General features: G+C 38.7%; 1 protein-coding gene across 1 annotated transcript in view; it reads left to right on the forward strand.

Annotated features, from left to right (window-relative positions):
• Nucleotides 1-4,833: 4,833 nt before the first annotated feature.
• Nucleotides 4,834-19,641, forward strand: part of RSPO4 (R-spondin 4) — a 37,297-nt gene continuing 22,489 nt past the window's right edge. The window contains 1 exon segment of the mRNA XM_074200998.1: nt 4,834-4,912. Coding sequence (XP_074057099.1) covers nt 4,834-4,912 — 79 coding nt within the window.

A 19,641-nucleotide genomic window follows, 5' to 3' on the forward strand; every position in this document is an offset into this window, starting at 1 on the left:
GTTTAGGATAGATTCAGGGATGGAATCCTGACATCAATTCTTATTGTCAAGGTCAGTCTGGGACCAGGATCTGCGTGTAGTCTAAGATCAGTATTGGAGCTCAGCGCAGGACTAAGACATAATAAATAGATCGGCCTAAGAAGATTAGAAAAAAAGGATGCCCATTAGGACCCTTTGACTTTATAGCAGAGTTGTAGCATCTTGACTTGAGAAGAGACTGAGAGAGATTATCTAGACCATTCTACTGCCTGTAGGCACAAGGGTACTTTCATCCCAGAAAGAACATTGTCTATGTGAGATTTCTCTACAATTTCTTATGTTTAGCATCCTTGTTCTTGAGAAGTTTTTCCAAATATTAAGTTTAAATGTCTCCTATTACAATGCTACACTAAACACTACCTTTCTTTTTTACTCTTTTCTGCTTGCTTTATGGAAATAGACATGTTGAAGCTGGGCAAGTCTTTTGGCTGCAATTTTCTCTTATGTTAAATGAGAGAAATGATCTTAATCTAGGGTTCTTAACTTTTTTTAAGTCTTGGACATCTTTAACCATTTGGAGAAATCTCTAGACCCCTTTCTCAGGATTGTGTTTTTAAATAACTGAAAAAGATGCTAATTTCAGTTAAAAGTTCATGAAAATATATAATACTTTGTTACCTATCCAAGCTCATGGATTCCTTGGAATTTATCCATGGACCCCTTGAAAGTCCATGGATTCCAAGAACCCCTTGTCTATATACTCACCATAGTCATCTCTGACACTATATCATTAAGCAGTGTGAGAACTTCTAAGACCAGAGAGGTCTGTTTGGTCCAAGACAAAGTGATGCACTCACTGATCTACAGGAGTCTGTTCCTGCTCCAGGCATCTCTGATTTCTTCCCCCCTCCCCTCCCCAAAACAAAATGCCCTCCAAGCCCATTCCTTTCCTCTCCACCCACACAGGGATGTGAATGACTGGGGGATGAAAGCATATTAAGGCATTTCTTTAAACTTGTTTGTTTATGGAAAGAAGTTTCAAGCCAGCCGCTGAAAACCTGCATTTTACGGGTAATTTTTCAATTTATTTCACACTGGTATTAAAAAGAAAAAAAAAATACCAGCCATTATTCCAAGAAGGAATTGTGGCAGGGGTGGGGTGGAGAGCATTGACTGGTTTGAAGCAGTTCTTGTCCAGATCAAACTTTCTGGAGACAAGTTGAAGTATTGTCTCTAGGGAAGATGAAATGAGGTGAAAATTGAGGTGAACAGAATGGCCAGAGAGAGCAAGAACAGGGAGGAAGATGAAAAAGAGAATGAGGTGGGAAGTCTAAGAACATCATGTCCAGAAGGTCCCTAGGAGTGTAGAATTCGGAATGGTAGAACTGATGCAGAAACTTAAGAGTTGGAAGGGCTATCTTGTCCTGTTCATCCCTGATCAAGAATCCCTTTTCCAACATATCCAATGAGTAGTTACTCTACCTTCAGGGAATTCTCATTTCCACTTTTGGAGAGTTTTGACTCTTAGTTTTTCTGTTCATCAAGCCTAAATCTGCATCTTTGTAACTTTGATCCCTTGCTTCTGTTTTTGTCCACTAGAGTCAAACCAGAAAAAGCCAAATACTTTTTTAAGAGCCTTTCAGATATTTGAAACAGCTATCATGTTCTTCTAAAGTCTTATCTAGGCTAATCACCCCCATTTCCTTCAGCTACTCTTGGTTTGGCAATAATTTGAAATATCTCATCCTTCTCTGTGTCCTTCCTGCTGCTCTCCATTTGCCAGTGTTACTTTGTAAAGAGCAGTACCCAGGACCCAGGAAAACAGAATTCCAGATGCGGTCAGACAGGGACAGTGTCAGAGGCTAAAAATGTCTCTCTGTTTTAAGAGATGAAGAAACTGAAAATTGAAATGATTAGGTTCTGGTCACACAAGAGAGATCTGGTCCTTAGATGGATTTACTAACTATCTACTGCTAATGCTCTCCTCATTCTGGATATTATGCTTCTCTTAATCTAGCCTAAAATGGCATTAGTTCTTTTTTTGATTGATAGGACATATTGTTGACCTCATATCAAGCTTGAAGTTTGTTAAAATACCCAAATGCTTTTCATATCAACTGTCATCTTCCCTATACCTTGCTTATCTTGTATTTGTATCCTTGATTTTTTGATCCAAAGCAAAGCACTTTATATTTATCTCAATTAAATTTCATCTAATTAGATTTGGGTTATCATTTAAGCCTTTTATTGATGGTGACTCTGTCATCCAGTTTGTGAGAAGAGAGAATATCTTAACTGGGAAGGTCTTTTGAGATCCTATAAGTCTTAACTGCCTCATTTTACAGTTGAGGAAATTGAGACCTAAGAGAAGACAAGTTAGTCTCATTGTAAATTCATGTCTAGAGCATGTCTCCAGACTCCCATTTCTGGGTTCTCTCTGTCTTCCTTGAAATCCACTTCCTCAAGGTGAAAAACATGTTTCTTTAAATTGTTTTCAAATACAGTGTCCCCCCAAGAGGCTGACTTTGGCTATTTTTCTCTTCAGAAAATACTTGATATCAGATAGTGCCTCATAGAATCATAGCTCTCAGAGCTGGAAATATTTTTAGACAAGTGAAATATTATTATTTCCATTTTATAAATGAGGCCACTGAGACCCAGAAAAGTTAGAAAATTTGGTCAAGGTCACAGAGAGTTAGTAGAAGAGATAAAACATGAGTCCAGTCTCCTGTCTCTCTCTCTCTTTTTTTTTAAGTTTTTTTGCAAGGCAAATGGGGTTAAGTGGCTTGCCCAAGGCCACACAGCTAAGTAATTATTAAGTGTTAAGAGACTGAATTTGAACCCAGGTACTCCTGACTCCAGGGCCGGTGCTTTATCCACTGCGCCACCTAGCTGCCCCTCCTGTCTCCTATTTTAATCACTGTTTCCACTCTATTACACTGCCTGCCAGTTTTTCAGAAACTTTGACTCAATATCCTTCTTTTTCTGTTTTTGGTTTTTATCTTATGACATCACTCCCATTACTAGCTACATGACCTTAAACAGCTCACTTTCTCTTATTAAGTTTCAGTTTTTGCATATGTTAAAGGAAAATAGTCATTACTTTTCTGACTACCTTAGAGAGCTTATTTAAGTAGCAAATGATATAATGTGATTTGCCACACACAAGTTCTGAATCTCTATAAAAATGGGAGCTTTTATTGCTATTTTTATTATGTTTGTTATTCTCCTAGAAGCATTATTGGACATGTATCCAGTTAGAAAATTAAATTTGAGGGCCTAGTTTCTACCTCTTAAAATAAAATAAAGGCATTGAACTTCATAATTGCTAAGGTCTCCTAGCTGGAACAAATTTCATCCTATATTCAAAGGCCTCTTTCATCTCTGATATTCCATATTCTGTCATCGATAGTTCCTCTGAGTTTTAATATCCCAACATTAGAATATGTGATTTTAGTCTTTAGAATCATAGAAAATTAGACTTTAAAAAGAACTTAGAATATAGAACATACAGTTTTAGTGCTGTAAAGAGCCTTAGAATTTAATATGTTGCATTTCTATAAACTTGGCCACCAGGGAAGCTGAGTGGATCTCTTGAGCTTCAGAATTCCGAACTGCAATGAATTTAGGTGTCTGTACTAAGTATGGCATAAAAATGATGAGTTCCTTTGGAGGTAGGTGCACCAGGCTGCCTGAAGAGGGATGATCCTGTCCAAGCCAGAAATAAAACAATTCTAAACTTCCAGGCTGATCAGTGGTGAAAATGGACCCTGAACTTCCACCTGGGTCAGATAAGGAGACTTCATTTTCATAGAGACAAAGAGACAGAGAGAGAGAGAGAGAGAGAGAGAGAGAGAGAGAGAGAGAGAGACATAAAGAAAGAGACAGATAAGGAGGCCTCATCTTTGGAAAGAGAGACAGAGACAGAGAGAGACAGAGACAGAGAGAGACAGAAAGGAAGAAGAGATGAAAGAAGAGAAGAGGAGAGGGAGAGAAAGAGAAGGAGGGAGGAGAGAGAGACAGAGACAGAAAGAGAGAGACAAGAGAATAGGGACAGAGAGAGAGGCAGAGGTGGGGCGGGTGGGGGAGACAAAGATACAGAGAGAAAAAAGAGAAAAGAGAGAGGCAGAAAGAGACAGAGAGAAGACAGAGAAAGAGACAAAGAGAGGGAGGGAGTGCTCACAACTAGACTGTGACTAACGGACACAAACTGCTCTGGGGCCAAGGCTTGGGAGCTGGGGAGGAGACTCTTCTAATTCAGTTGAGAGAGAGTTAAATCCCCAATTCCCTGACTCCACCCCATCATTTGAGTTCAGTGGTCTCTTTACACTCCTACTGTTAACCTGGCTCCCGCCTCAGGCGGGCAGGCAGCAGGACTGGGGGCTCAGGCCAAGACTGACTGAAGAGCAGCCAACAGCAGCCAGTTTGGTCCCAGGTTTGCCCTCCTGAGGGGTGGCTGGCAGCCGGGGGGGTGGCTCAGCTTCTCCTCCTGGGAAGTGGGACTGGAGGAAGGTTTGGCTTATAAAGCCAGGGGATGTGGAGAACAGACTGACCATAGCCCTTCTACAGCCCTCCAGGACATGCCTCCCAAAGGCGCTTAATAGCCAGCTGCCTGTGACCACCCCACCCTTCATGCCACCCTGAACTCTGGGTCCCTTCAGAGTCCCCTCTAGAGTCAGACTAGCCCTCTAGTGCTGAGGGCTTGGTGAGCCACTTACATTAGAGCCCCCTTTCCTATTGCCACCTCTCCCTCCCTCTGGCCCTCTGTCAGCATCTGGCAAGAGCCCTCCCACCTCCTCCACCCGCCGACTGGATGATCTGACTCTTCCCCTGCCCACCACGATTGCTGTCCAGATGCCCTGGATCCTGCTCATACTGCTGCTATTTGGGGACGCTGTGGAAATGTTCACCCTAAGCCACAGCAAGAAACAAGGTATGGTCCCTGGTCTTGGGGACAACTGGGAAAGGGGTTCTGGACCTGCTCTCTTTTCACATCCTTACTGCTTCCCTCAGCTCAACCCTCCCCATCCCTTTCCCCGAGTTCATCGGGAAAACATGGAACACAAATTTGCTGAAGACTATCCACCATAAGCCAGGGTCAAAGGAGCTGGTCCCAGCATTCAGGGTAAAGAAGAGATAAGCAGATTAGTTCGAGAGTCCTAAAATGGGAGTTAAGGAGCTTGGGCTCCTGTACCAGATTAGCTACTAATTCACGGTATCATCTTGGTACTTCTCCCTTCTATGGATCTTAATTTTATCATATGGAAAAGAAGGGAGTTGAACTAAATCAGATCTTTAAGGTCTCTTCCAATTCTATCTTTATATGTTCTAAGGTACCTTTTGACACTAATATTCTATGTCCTAAGGGTCTTTTCAGCTCTGATATTGTATGTTTTAAGGTTCTTTATGACACTGACATTCTATGTTCTCTGAATGTGGATTCTAAATATTGCAGATGAGCTGGAGGTCAGTGGTTAGAATAATCCTTCATATTTATATAGCATTTTCTGGTTATACAGTATTCTTAAATTCATCATCTCTTTACTTCTCTTGAGATGATCAAGACAGGGATAATCATTTCCATTTTATAGAAGAAAAAGGAGGCCTAAAGAGGGAAAATTGTTAAGATCACTTTTATGTCCATGAAATAGTGGAGTCGGGTCTGGCATCTGGGTTTTCTGAGTTCATATTCAGCATTCTTTCTACTATGTTGGATGGACTGAACTAAGGAGATGTAACTAGAATGAGAGTGGATATAGATTTCTGACTTCAAGAATGTCTGTTGAAAGAAATGAGGAAGATGGTTCCTTTTCTGTATTTTCTATCTGAGAATCTGAAATCAGCAGTTGTCAAGGTGTTTGGGACAGGAGAAACCACTTGGTGTGTCTGACCTTAATTAGAATCAGGTGTAGAAGGTTGGGTACATATATAAGATACCATTATATATAATGTGCAGCCTTATTTCAAGCAAACAGATAAAATGATTTGAAGCTGCTGCATCTTAAATGACTGTCACATAGGGGTTTGAAGATTAATTATTGTGTTATAATACAACATCATGGTATATTAGCATTTGGAGTCAAAATCCTTTGCAATGATAGATTCGATTCAATCATACCTCTGCTATCTACTACTCACTGTTGACTATTGAAATCAGAGGGCCATAGATTTGAAATTAGAAAAGACTTCAGAGATCAACCAGTCCAAGTTTTCATTTTATAGTGCAGGCCTATTGAGGTTTAGTGACGTGACCAACAGTCAAGTAATGAAATGCAAAGTTAGATTTGAACTCAGGTTTCCCTGATTCCAGATCCAGAGACGTTCAAGTCTCTGATCCTCAGTTTCTTCATCTCTACAGTGAAGGTAACAACTCTGACATTGTCTTCCTTGCAAGGCTTCTCTGAGGAAATTGATCTGAAATTTTAAAAGGACTTGTAGAAATGAAAGCAATTATCAATAATGTCAAAACACCTGTTATTCACAAGCTGTCATGGAAGTTGTCTTTCTTATAACTTTATCTAATGGATATGACAAAATATATGCTCCCCAGACCCATGAAACCTATAGCCTGCTCACAAAGACTAACACTTGAGAAATAGTTATAAACCATCCAAACAAATGCATTAGCCATGCCCAACAGTTCCTGGTACATAATAGGTCCTTAGCAAATGCTAGTTATTGACTTGTCATGTGAACTTTGTAGGGTCATAGGAAGCTAGTAGAGAGAGCAGCCCACTGAGGATTAGGGTAGCCAGGGAAAACTTCCTGGAGATGAGACATGATCTGAGTCTTGAGAGGCAGCACGATCATAGAAACTGAGATAAGAAGAGGCCAGGTGACATAATGACACCGTCCAAAATGACATAGATAATAAATGATAGAAGCAAGATTTGAACGCAGGTATGTGATTGTAAATTGACTACAAACCCAATTTGGTCTTTTCCATTGTATCATACCTTAACTGTAGTCTTGGATTTGTAGTCAGAAGACTTGGGTTCATATCCTGGTTCTGACATTTGTTGAGCAGTGTAACCTTGGGCAAGTCTTCATTCTTCAAGCTCAGTTTATTCTTTGTAAAATCATACTTACACTATCCACTGCCTAAGACTGTTGTGAAAAATGGCAGTACTTATTATCATCAGTACCATCATCATCAAATAGGATGGGAGAGAAGAAGAGAAAGATTAAGGTGGCCTAGAATGAAAAAAAAAATACACATTTCTTTAGCATTTTTAATTTTATGAAGTACTAAGGATTACCTCATCCTTTGTACTTGTATTTCCAGAACCCAGTACAGTCCCTGGAAAATGTCTAATAAAAACTTGCTGATTGATTGATCTCACATAGCCCTATAAGGGAGGTAATGGAATTGAATTATTCTAATGACAGAGAAGCCATAAATGTGGTATTGTACATGGCAAAGACTGCTAGGAGATTTGTCTGGCAGAAACAAAGGGTGTGTTTTGAACAGGAGATTAGGCTTGTAGGTTGGAACCAAATAGGGCAAAGTCTGGAATTATACATAAATATAAATTTATATATACATATACACATTACACACACACACACACACATACACATATCTGTTGTTTGTATGTATGTATGTGGAATAGGCAGCCTAGAGAAGAAAGGAGGCAAGGGCATTGCAAGTGATGACAAATTAGGTTACAACTGAAAACTTTGCATGGCCCAAGGGAAGGAACCAGTGACTAAGACTCAGAGACCTGAATTTTAGTTCTGTCTCTATCACTGATTTGTATAATTTTGAACCAGTCATTTGCTCTCTTGATCTCCTTTTCCCATGTGTAAAATGCAGAGGATGCACTAGATTATCTCTAAGATCCTTTCCAGCTCTGATGTTCCATGTTCTAAAATCTCTTCTATCTCTGAAATATAAGAATTAAAGAATTCTAATTCTACTTCCCTTAGAGTTGGCAGAGGATTATGGAATGGTCAATATTTCTGGTCTCATCCTTTGGTAGAAGGAGTTATGCTGTCTCTCATAAAACTGGCATATTTGCCCCAGAAATGTTTCAAGAATCCCTCCCCACATGCATACACAGACATACAAAACACACAGAAAACCCAGATTCCACTAGTCTAAAGGAAAGAAGAAAAGAAGCATTTTTAAAGATCTGCTATCTGAGAAGCATTTTTACAAATGTCATGTCATTTTATCTTCACAACAACCCTAAGGGGTGGGTTCTATAATTATCTCCATTTTAAAGGAATAGAAAACTGAGGCACACAGAAGTTAAGTGACTTGCCCAGGGTCACACAGCTAGTGTCTGAAGCCAATATTTGAGCTTAGATCTTCCCAGCTAGAGGTCTAGTCAGTGCTCAGTCCACTGTTACATCTAGATGCCTCTAACAAAAGGATTTTGTTCCACCTAAATTTTATGACCTAATCATCTGATAGACTATCAGAGCTAGAAGAGACCTTCCAATCATAAGACTTTGAGCTATGAGAATTCTCAGTTGTCACCTACCTCATGGACATTTAGAAAAGTTGAGTTGGCATTATAAACCTAGACTCCCTGACCCCAAAGTTAATGTCCTTTCTCCTATCCATGCCCCCACCAACATCCTTTTTTGTAACAGTGGAACAATTGTGGCCCACAGAGGTTCCATCATTAGCTGAAGTTCACATATCTAAGTTAGTAGTAGCATTGGAACTTGAATACAGATCTCCTGACTGAATCCAGGGACTTTTTTTTTAACTTTCTCCCTCCCCACTTCCCTTCATCACACAGTCATTAGCCCCAAAATGCCACTGTGGTTCGATCTGGTCAGAAACCAACCTGAATTCGGAAGAAATGACTTGTGTGTGCCTTATGCAAGAGACTAGGATGACGCCAAGCTCATACCCATAGAAGCCTCCTGGGTCCTTGGTCCTGGGTCAGAAGTGAGACTCCTCGGCTCAGGAGTCATTAGGAACTGGCAAAATGCAATTTTCTGTTTCGAAGACAAAAAGACTTGAGAAAGGCTGCTTGGAACTCAAGTGTCTCTTACAAAACAACATTTTGATGACTTAAGTGTGAGTTAATGAGAAGCAGATGGATCCATTTCCCTTGAAATATGCTGGGGCTTCCCAGGGATGGGAAGTCAGGCCTGGGTGTAAAATGGGGTCTTGTTTAGCCCTTGATGCTGATTGTTTGAAGGCTAATTGAGGGGACTGGAAGAGCCCCAACTGGGGTTTCCCCCCAAGCCCTGGGGCAGAGCCAACATTGTCACAAGGGAATAGCATCTGGGAAAGGGGATTTGTTGGTGATTGGAGTGGTCCCTCTGGTGACCGTGGACTTGAAATACTTCAGAGGGTTTCTGAATATCATCACATCCCACCACAAGCCCTGTGGGGTAGGAAAGAAAAGGAATTGTGGTCATTTTGTGGATGGGGGGGAAAAGAGTCCTAGGGAAGGGAACTGACTGGTCTAAGGTCACATGAAAGACCAAAATAAACCCCTCTGTGTCCTAACTTTAGTCAGTCTGGGGCCAGAAGCCATAAATCATTACAGTACAGAACTTAAATCTGTAAAGGAGCTTACAGTACACCATCAAGTGCAACCCCCTTAATTTAATAGATGAAGAAAATGAAACAAATACAGAAGTAATTTGCCCAAGGTCAAGTTATCTGAAGTGACATCTGAATCCAAATCTTTCCAACTCTACTCCATCCACAATTCTAAATGCCAGAAGTCATCGGGGCAGTAAGAGAGCTGGCTTATGAACTCAGAGTTTCTGACAAAAGACCTAATGTGCTTTCCAATGTACTGTCTCTGTATTCCTTTACATGTCACTGTGCATCTAACAAATAATAGTCATCAACAAATGATAGGTACAGTGGATGTTTGTGAAATTTGGAAGGAACTGTACCAGGGCATAGCATTTAGATCTGGCACAGACCTTAGAGATCATCTAGTTCAAGCCTTCATTTTATGAATTGGGAAAACTGAGATCAAGAGCTCCAAAGTTATACAAGTCAGTATATAAGACTTAAAACACAGATCTTTCATCTCTCAAACCCTGGCTTTTTCTCCTGTGCTGTGGTGGTTGGGGAAAGTTGAGACAAAACAAGTCCCCTCCATCTCTATATCAATGTCTTGAAATCTTATGACCTTCCTTTGGGGGAGAGATATGGCTTCAGGGGGGCTCCTAGAAGACAATAAGATGGTCTTTTTTCTCCAAGCAGGATTTGCACTTGAACTTATCTCTAGCTAATTGTCTCTTTCTGTGGTTCCTCCTATTACTAGTGTGATATGGTAGGAGGGTTGTCCTGGAATGAGGAAATTAGGTTCTTTATCAGACTCTTGGGATTCTAATTACCTCAGTTTCCTCATATATAAAATGAGGGGTTTGATTGAATGACCTCTAAGAATCCTTCCAGCCCTAAATCTCCAATCTTATGTTCAGAGCACCTGACAAATCATATTGAATGCTTCTAGAGCTAAGAGAAGATTCACCAAGTAATTGTAAAGGTGAACAATCAGTACAAACCTTGGAACCTGAAGTGATCTACCTCTGGATGGAATTTATCAAGTAGTCAACATCTAAGTGTGGAATCAAAGGCTGTCTTTGGGCAGCATCCACCATAAATGGACAAAGAGGCATTGAATGAAGAGCTGAATCCTACACACTTATTTACAGAAAGGAAGGAGTTTATGATAGTGATTAAGGATTGGGTCATTGCAATCAGATTACAGAAATGTTATCATTAAGGGGTCCAGATATTTATTGGCACAGAATATGAAAGGAAAGAAGAAAAACCATGAAACTTGTCACTTCAGGCTACCAAAAAATTATTACCTTTCAGGTAAATAGAAAGACCCATTCAGGTGGCCAGCAGAAGCTTTTTATCTTTTATAGACTATCAAATACATAAATTCCTATTCTACAAATGCAGATTCCAAAATATTCTTGAAAATTCAGCAAATAAACTGGACTATAAATGAAGTATTTATATAGACACAACCATTACTGATAATTGCCTGAATATAACAGTGACCCACAAAAATTTTTTAATTGATGATGAATATTCATCTCCATACTACATGGAATACAAAGCCTTCAAGATATAAAGAACTAATGGAAGAAATCAAAATTATGTAGAAATTGATGAAACAGCACAAACCATCCTTGTCATCCAGGCAGCTGGTGATACAGCTTAGAGTCTGGAAGACCTAAGTTCAAACCTGACCTCAGACACTTTCTGTGTGACCTTGGGCAAATCACTTAACCTCCTTCTACCTCTGTTTTTATCTTAAGTGAAAAGGGAATTATGGTAGTAACAACTCCCAAGACTGTTAGAAGGATAAAAGGGGATAATTTTTAAAAGCTATTGCAAATCTTAAAAACTTTATAGAAATGATAGCTATTCTGACTAATATAAGAGTTATCCTGAATTTAATTTTTTTCAGTGAACTTCACAAAATGATCTTACACCCTAATACTTTTGATTAATTAAAAAAGCAATCATTTATTTGCCCCTGAAATAATTTGCAAAATATAATGGCATAATGGATAGAGACTGGATTGGGAGTCAAGAAAACCTTGGGTTCAACTCCCAAATCACACCTCAGACACTACCTCTGTCACCTTGAGTAGGTCACTTAGTCTCTATATGCCTCAGTTTCCTCATCTATATAATGGGTTAGACTTAAGGGTTCCTAACTAAGATCCTTTCCAGTCTGAATGGATGATCCCATGGCTTACCCCTAGTCTTACATACAGCTGGTAATTGCCAAGGTGCACTTGAATTCAGGGTCCCTGCCTTTCAGTCTGCCATGGCCTCCTTTGCTTCTGATGTCCTTCTGGGTTCCCTTTCAGCTCTGACACACTATGTTCTCCTTATCAAGCATTTATTAATCAATCTTAATACATGCTTAACAAATATTCTAAGATCCTTTCTAGTTCCATGATATCCTTTGCTTAGTATTCTGTGAATTGATTAATCTATCATGTTCTGCTGAGCCTATTAAATTAGCTTGATGAGTTGGGGTAGGGGTAGCAGCTTTCTTGGTAGTAAGTCTATGTTGACATTACTGTTGCCATAGAATCCTACTGTTGGAAGGAACATGAGAAAGCAGCTGGTCCAACACCTCTCTGAACAGGAATCCCTCTGCAAGACTTTCCCCTCATTGGTCCTACTTCTCTCAAATGATATCAAACTAGTCTAATATGTTTTCCCTATGACAGCATTGTTCTGATCAGAAATACTGAGGGTCTTCTCCTTCCAGACTGATTTTTTTTTTGCAAGGCAAATGGGGTTAAGTGGCTTGCCCAAGGCCACTTGGTAATTATTAAGTGTCTGAGGTTGAATTTGAACTCAGGTACTCCTGACTTCAGGGCTCGTGCTCTATCCACTGTGCCACCTAGCTGCCCCCAGACCGATTCTGTTTTGATGGCAAACTAGGCCATCTTCAGTCTCAGTCCTTAGTTCTTATTCACTAAATAGACATTGCCTCAGATAAATAGACCTAGAAAACACCTCAGTTTAAAATCCCAAGGTCTCCCACTACATCCTGGGTCAGTGCCAGTCATCTTGACCTTTGTCTTACCACTGGACTCTGATGATTCTGGGGAAGAAAGTGAGGTTGATGACTTTGTGCAGCTGTGACTCACTTAAATCCAATTCACACGCAAGTCAAAATATCTCCCTCATGATTTCATTGGTCCTTTTTAAGAACAAAGGATGTACAACAACATGAAAAAAAAGGGTTCACATCTTAGACTCTTGCACCATTAGAGTGAAAAGGAATCCTAGAGATTATCTAGTTTCAACCCCTTATCCCCTCATTTTTCAGAGGAAGACGCTAGAGTCCAGAGAGGAAAAGTAATTTGTCCAAGGCCGCAGAGTGAATGAGAGGCAGCTCCAGTGCCAGAACTCCCACCTCTGGGCTCCTATGCATGCCATTGCTCTTTTCAATTCTCCAGGCTTATCCTGTGAGTCATTCTTATAGTTGGGACAAGGCTGCCCCTGGGGCATCAGTTGACAAGACTCTCATTCTATCTAAATCTCCCTTCAGCCTAAAGTCATGGAGGGTTCATGGTCCTTTCTCTTTCCACTGACAGGCAGAAATGCCCAACCCATCTCCCCATTTCCTCCCCTTATATAAAAATATTTCAAGAGGGATGTCAGGTGACCATCCTAGCGACATATGAACCATTCTGACCATTCTTTGGCCTATGTTCCTCTTGAAGGATTAATTCAAAGAAAAACTAAGAAACCCAGAAATTGCTTCCTGACTCTCTATTTGTACAGAAAAAGACCTGGATTAGGAAGCAGGAGACCTGAGTCTGAGTCCTGGCTTAGTTGCTAACTCATAGTATGTCTACCTTATTCTCCTTCCCTAGAAGATAAAAATATGTCCTGGATCTGCCTTAAGGACTATCATAAGGAATGTACATTTTAAGCTTTAAAATGCTATAGAAATGGAAGAGACTTGTGGGTTATAATCCTGCCCTCTGGGTTACCTAGGGGTAAATTTCTTTCCCTCCTGGAAAGAAGGGAAATGCTCTGTAAATTGAAAGTGTTGGATTAGATAATTTCCTCCATCCCTTCCAGGTCTAAATTCCAATTCTAAATCCTACCATGCTATTTTCCCTACACATTAGTCTCCTCATTTCTATTTCATAGAAAGAAATGGTCTTCTTTCTCTATCTTCTCAAGATAACTTCCAGACTTGTTCATGGATCCCTCATTCAGATTCAGGTTTCAATGACTGATAACAACTTGTCCTGGGGAACCTTCTTTTAAATAAAAAAAAAATCAGAAAAAAAAGAAGCCTTTAGTTGAGGAAATAAAAGTACCATATAAGGGATGGTCAACAGGACGGGGCATTAGGGCCTTCCAGGTACTCCTGAAATCATACTCTTCTTTGGTAAGCCTGACTAATGCCCAGGGGTATAGGAGTGACTCTACAGGAGTAGCTTCATAGAGATCATCAACGTTATTTCTGTGGGATCTAATCCTCAATAAGAGGAAGCCTATACCATACAGACACAGGACAGAGGTGTGAAAACCTAAAGATAAATTCCATCTTAGCTGTTAACTTGTATAATCTTGAGCAATCAATCTACATTTGGGAAGCAGCTGGACTTGGATTCAAGAAGACCTAAGTTAGAATCCTGCCTTGACCACTAACTAGCTGGCAAGTCACTTAAATCTCTCACAGCCTTAGCTCCCTCAGCTATAAAAGGAAGACTTGATCTTTACTATCTTTTCCATATCTAAATCTGTGATCTTGTGGACAAACATTCATTAAATACCTATGTGACAGACACTGTACAAGGTGCTGTAAATACAAATACGATGCGAGATAGTGCCCAACCTCAGGAAGTTTCTATTCTAGTTCTCTGTTATATGAAGAGGTTGACTGGATGATCTCGAAAGTCCTTTGCAACTCCAATATTCTTTGCTTAATTTTTTAGATACTTTCCAGTTCTGATGGTTAGTTAATATTCTGTTCAAAGCCCATTCTATTCCAAAAGTTATCAAGTTCCTAAGTTCAGAGCACAAACTGCTTCTCTCTTCCAGATTTTGCCTATAGTATATTTACAAAAGAACATCAGTTGCTCTAATGCAAAGGGGATGTGTGATGATAGTAGTTAAAATGTCCACAGCTTTAAGGTATGCAAAGTACTTTGAATATATTATGTCAAACTGCTCTTTAGGCAAAGAGTCTTCTCGAGTTTGTTCTTCAAGGGTTTAAGTCCCTTCAAGCACCAAATTAAAGACTTCTGTCTAGTTGTCAAAGACACTACCAATGCAGGAACAGGAAAAGATTCATGCTTCTCAATAACTACCCTCATTTCATCCTGGATCGTGACCAATCCTCTTGAACTTTGTCTTGCCAAAGGATTTCAATGACTCTGAAGGAGAGACAAAGACTAACGCCTTTTCATAGCTCTGTCTCACTAAAATTCAATTCACTTACAAGACATCACCCTTATAATGTCATTGGTTCTCTTGGAGAATGAAGGATAAACAACAAGAATTAGGAGCCATGGGAAGAAGTTGCAGAGAGAGACCAAATAGTTAAATACACAGAAAAACTTTATAACAGCTAGATTGGTCACCTAAAGACAGTTTTTCCACCAGAGAGGTAGTAAACTCCCTACAGTCTAAATATCTTAATGGAAACTTGCATGCCCATTTCTGGAGGGATGTTATACAGAGAATTCTTGTTCAAACTGGAATTAGTTTCCTTGTATCTCTTCCAGTTTTGAGAATCTATGGATAATAATAATTGCAATAATAATAGTAATAATCACAACTAGCTTCTAGATAGTATTCTAGGTTAACAGCACACACATACACACACACACATACACACACACACACACATATATATGTATATATATAAAATCTCATTTGTTCTACTTAACCTCAAAAGGTGGCTCATTATTATTATTATTACTATTATTATTATTATCTTCATCATACAGTTAAGGAAACTGAGATTAAGAAGTTAAGTGACTTGCCCAGGGTCACACAGCTAATAAGAGTGAGGCTGGATTTGAACTGTTCAGGAAGTCTTCTTGATTCCAAAACTGTATAAGCATCATGGATATAAAGCATAGTAAACGTGGTTGATTGACATTTCACAGAATCTCAGAGTTGGAAGGTCAATCTACATGTACTCAAATAATGCAAGTGACCCAAAACTAGGAGGATTTAGTTAACATATTAGATGACACATTTAGGGTCAAGCTCTGACCAAGTAAGATTTGAGTTGAATCTAATTAGATTATATTTTACAGCAATTTGACAGCTTCAAAGAAGAAAGTTGTGTGGGCCCACCTGAACAAATATACCTCTAGAATACACTGGAAAAGTAATCATCCAGTCTTTACCTGAGTCAGTCAATCAGTAAGCATTTATTAAGTGCCTAGTTTGTGCCAGACACTATACTAAGTGAACAAGACTTCCCAGGAAAGGAAGCTCACCACTTCCCCAGGTAGCTGATTTCATGATGGGATAATTTAATGATTTGGAAGTTTGTCCTTACATTGAACTGAAATGTCCCTCTTCCTAGGTCTGCTCCCAGAAGACAAACAGAGTAGATCTAATCCCTTTTCCACATAACATCCCTTCAAGTACTTAAATATAGCTATTCTCTCTAAATCTTCTCTTATCCAGGGCAAACATCCTTGATCAAACATCCAGAGCAATTCCTTGATCAAATGAAATAATATTTGTAAATATTATCCTAGCTTAACTCCAATTCCTGATAGACAAGAAAGGTTTAATAAATGCTTTCTTTTTCCTTCCCTTCCCCTTTTTAATCTTTCTGGATATACCCTGACCTCAAGGTCTCCCACCATCCTGGTTACCTATTTCTGAGTGCTTCCTAGATGATTTATGGCTTTCTTAATAATTTAGGATTAAACAGAATATTCCAGAATTAGTTTGATCAAAGAGTGTAGTGGAACTTCCAGCTACCTAGTTCTAAACCCTACATTCTTTCTAATGTAATCTTGGATCAGGTCAGCTTTTGATAATTATCATATCTCACTTCTAACTCACTGAACTTATTCCATCCCTATTCCATTAGAAACCCCTGATCTTGGGGTGAAACAAGAATGCCCATTATCACCACTATTATTCAATATCTTATTAGAAATGTTGGCTTCAGCAATAAGAGAAGAAAAAGAAATTGAAGGAATTAGAATTGGAAAGGAAGAAACAAAACTCTCACTCTTTGCATATGACATGATGGTATACCTAGAAAATCCCAGGAAATCATCCAAAAAACTACTGGAAACAATTAGAAATTTTAGCAAAGTTGCAGTATATAAAATAAAACCTCATAAATCCTCAGCTTTTCTGTATATAACTAGCAAGATACAGCAGGAAGAGCTAGAAAGAGAAATCCCAATCAAAGTAACCTCAGACAATATAAAATACCTGGGAGTCTATTTGCCAAGGCAGACTCAGAAACTTTTTGAAAACCATTATAAAACGTTTCTCACACAAATTAAATCAGACTTAAATAACTGGGCAAATGTCAACTGCTCATGGATAGGTTGAGCTAATATAATAAAAATGACAATTCTACCAAAACTAAACTACCTGTTTAGTGCCCTACCAATCAAAATTCCAAAACATTACTTTAATAAGTTAGAAAAAAATGTAAGTAAATTCATATGGAGAAATAAAAAGTCAAAAATTTCCAGGGATTTAATGAAAAAAAGTGCAAAAGAGGTGGCTTAAACCTACCTGATCTAAATTATATTATAAAGCATCAGTCATCAAAACTGTCTGGTATTGGCTAAGAAATAGAGTGGTAGACCAGTGGAATAGACTAGGTGCAATAGCAGGAAATGATTATAGTAATCTGCTGTTTGATAAACCTAAAGAGTCCAGCTATTGGATAAAAACTCTCTCTTTGATAAAAACTGCTGGAAAAATTGGAAGTCAGTATGGAAGAAACTTAGATTAGACCAACACCTCACACCCTATACCAAGATAAAATCCAAATGGATACAGGATTTAGACATAAAAAAAATGCTATAAGCAAACTAGAAGATCAAGGGTTAGTTTACCTGTCAGATCTATGGAAAGGGAAGCAGTTTACGACTAAGGAAGAGATGGAGAACATAACTAAAAACAAACTAGATGATTTCAATTACATTAAATTAAAAAGCTTTTGCACAGACAAAACCACTGTAACCAAGATCAAAAGAAATGTAGTAAGCTAGGAAACAATCTTTACAACTAATGTTTCTAAAAAAGGACTCATTTCTAAACTATACAGAGAGCCATTCCCCAATTGACAAATGGTCAAAGGATATGCAAAGGCAATTTACAGATGAGGAGATCAAAGCAATCCATAGTCATATGAAAAATTGCTCTAAATCATTACTTATTAGAGAAATGCAAATTAAAGCTTCTCTAAGATACTACCTCACACTTCTCAGACTAGCCAATATGACCAGAAAGGATAATGATCATTGTTGGAAGGGTTGTGGGAAATCTGGGACACTATTACATTGTTGGTGAAGCTGTGAACTCATCCAACCTTTCTGGAGAACTATGCCCAAAGGGCAACAAAAAATGTGCATACACTTTGATCCAGCAATACCACTACTGGGTCTATACCCTGAAGAGATGATGAAAAAGGGTAAAAACATCACTTGTACAAAAATATTCATAGCAGCCCTGTTTGTGGTGGCAAAGAATTGGAAATCAAGTAAATGTTCTTCAATTGGGGAAGGGCTTAGCAAACTGTGGTATATGTATGTCATGGAACACTATTGTTCTATTAGAAACCAGGAGGGATTGGGAATTCAGGGAAGCCTGGAGGGATTTGCATGAACTGATGCTGAGTGAGATGAGCAGAACTAGAAAAATACTGTACACCCTAACAGCAGCATGGGTGCAATGATCAACCTTGATGGACTTGCTCATTCCATCAGTGCAACAATCAGGGACAATTTGGGGCTTTCTGCAAAGGAGAATACCATTTGTATCCAGAGAAACAACTGTGGAGTTTGAACAAAGACCAAGGACTACTGTCTTAAATTTAGAAAAAAAAATTGATATCTTATTGTCTGATCTTGCTATCTCTTATACTTTGTTTCTTCCTTAAGGATATGATTTCTCTCTCATCACATTCAATATGGATCAATGTATACCATGGAAAACAATGTAAAGACTGGCAAATTGCCTTCTGTGAGGGGGTGGGGGAAGGGAACTAAGATTAGGGGAAAAATTGTAAAACTCAAAATAAATAAAATCTTTAAAGTACTAAAAAAAAAAAGAACTTCCTGATCTTTATAGACAGACAACTACCTACCTATTCTTCCTGTTCCTCCTCCTCTGTCTCTCTTTGTCTTTCACTGTCTCTGTCCTCTTTGTATCTCTATTTCTTTGTCTCTCTCTCTGTTATTCTCTGTTTCTCACTTCTTCTTCTTTTACTTTTCTTCTTCATTCTTCTCTTTTCTTCTACTTTTCCTCTTCATCTTTATAGCATTTATTGCTATAAAGTATAATCTAATTAGATTCAACCTGAAGTCTAACTTGGTGAGAGTTTTTTGGGTCCTAAATGTATCATCTAATGTTTTAACTATCCCTCCTGGATCTGTGTCATCTGCATTATTTGACTATATGCTCATAAGAGGATCCATGAGTTCTTACATTTCTAAGCGTGTCCAAATTAAGGGCAAGAGCAGAGAGGAGAATGATATGACGATAGCCAGCTGAAGCCAGGACAGGACACAGAATAGAGTCAGGATCAAGGAAAAGGAGGCTCATTTAAAAAAAATTGATAATTTTGAAAGAAAACAGCAAATACTATAATTAAGTGTCTTACTGATAAAATACTATTAACAACTCAGATCACTCTTTTTTTTAAAAAAAATTCCTTAATTGCATGTAACAACATTTTTAACATTCATTGTTTGAGTTTCAAATTCTATCCCTCCTTCTTTTCTCTCCTGTCTTTCCCTGAGATAGTGAGCAATCTAATATAGTCACATATGTGCATTAATATTGAACATTTCATATTAGTCATTTTGTATAGAGAAATAAAGAAAGGAAAAATAAATCAACAAACAAATAAATAAGTAGATAAATAAGAAAAAGGAAGGAAGAAAAAACAGAGAGAAATAAAAAGAAAAGAGAAAGAGAAAGAAAAAAGAAAGAGAAAGGAAGAAAGAGAG

Source organism: Macrotis lagotis, chromosome 1 (genome assembly GCF_037893015.1).
Source record: "Macrotis lagotis isolate mMagLag1 chromosome 1, bilby.v1.9.chrom.fasta, whole genome shotgun sequence".
Classification (NCBI taxonomy): domain Eukaryota; kingdom Metazoa; phylum Chordata; class Mammalia; order Peramelemorphia; family Peramelidae; genus Macrotis; species Macrotis lagotis.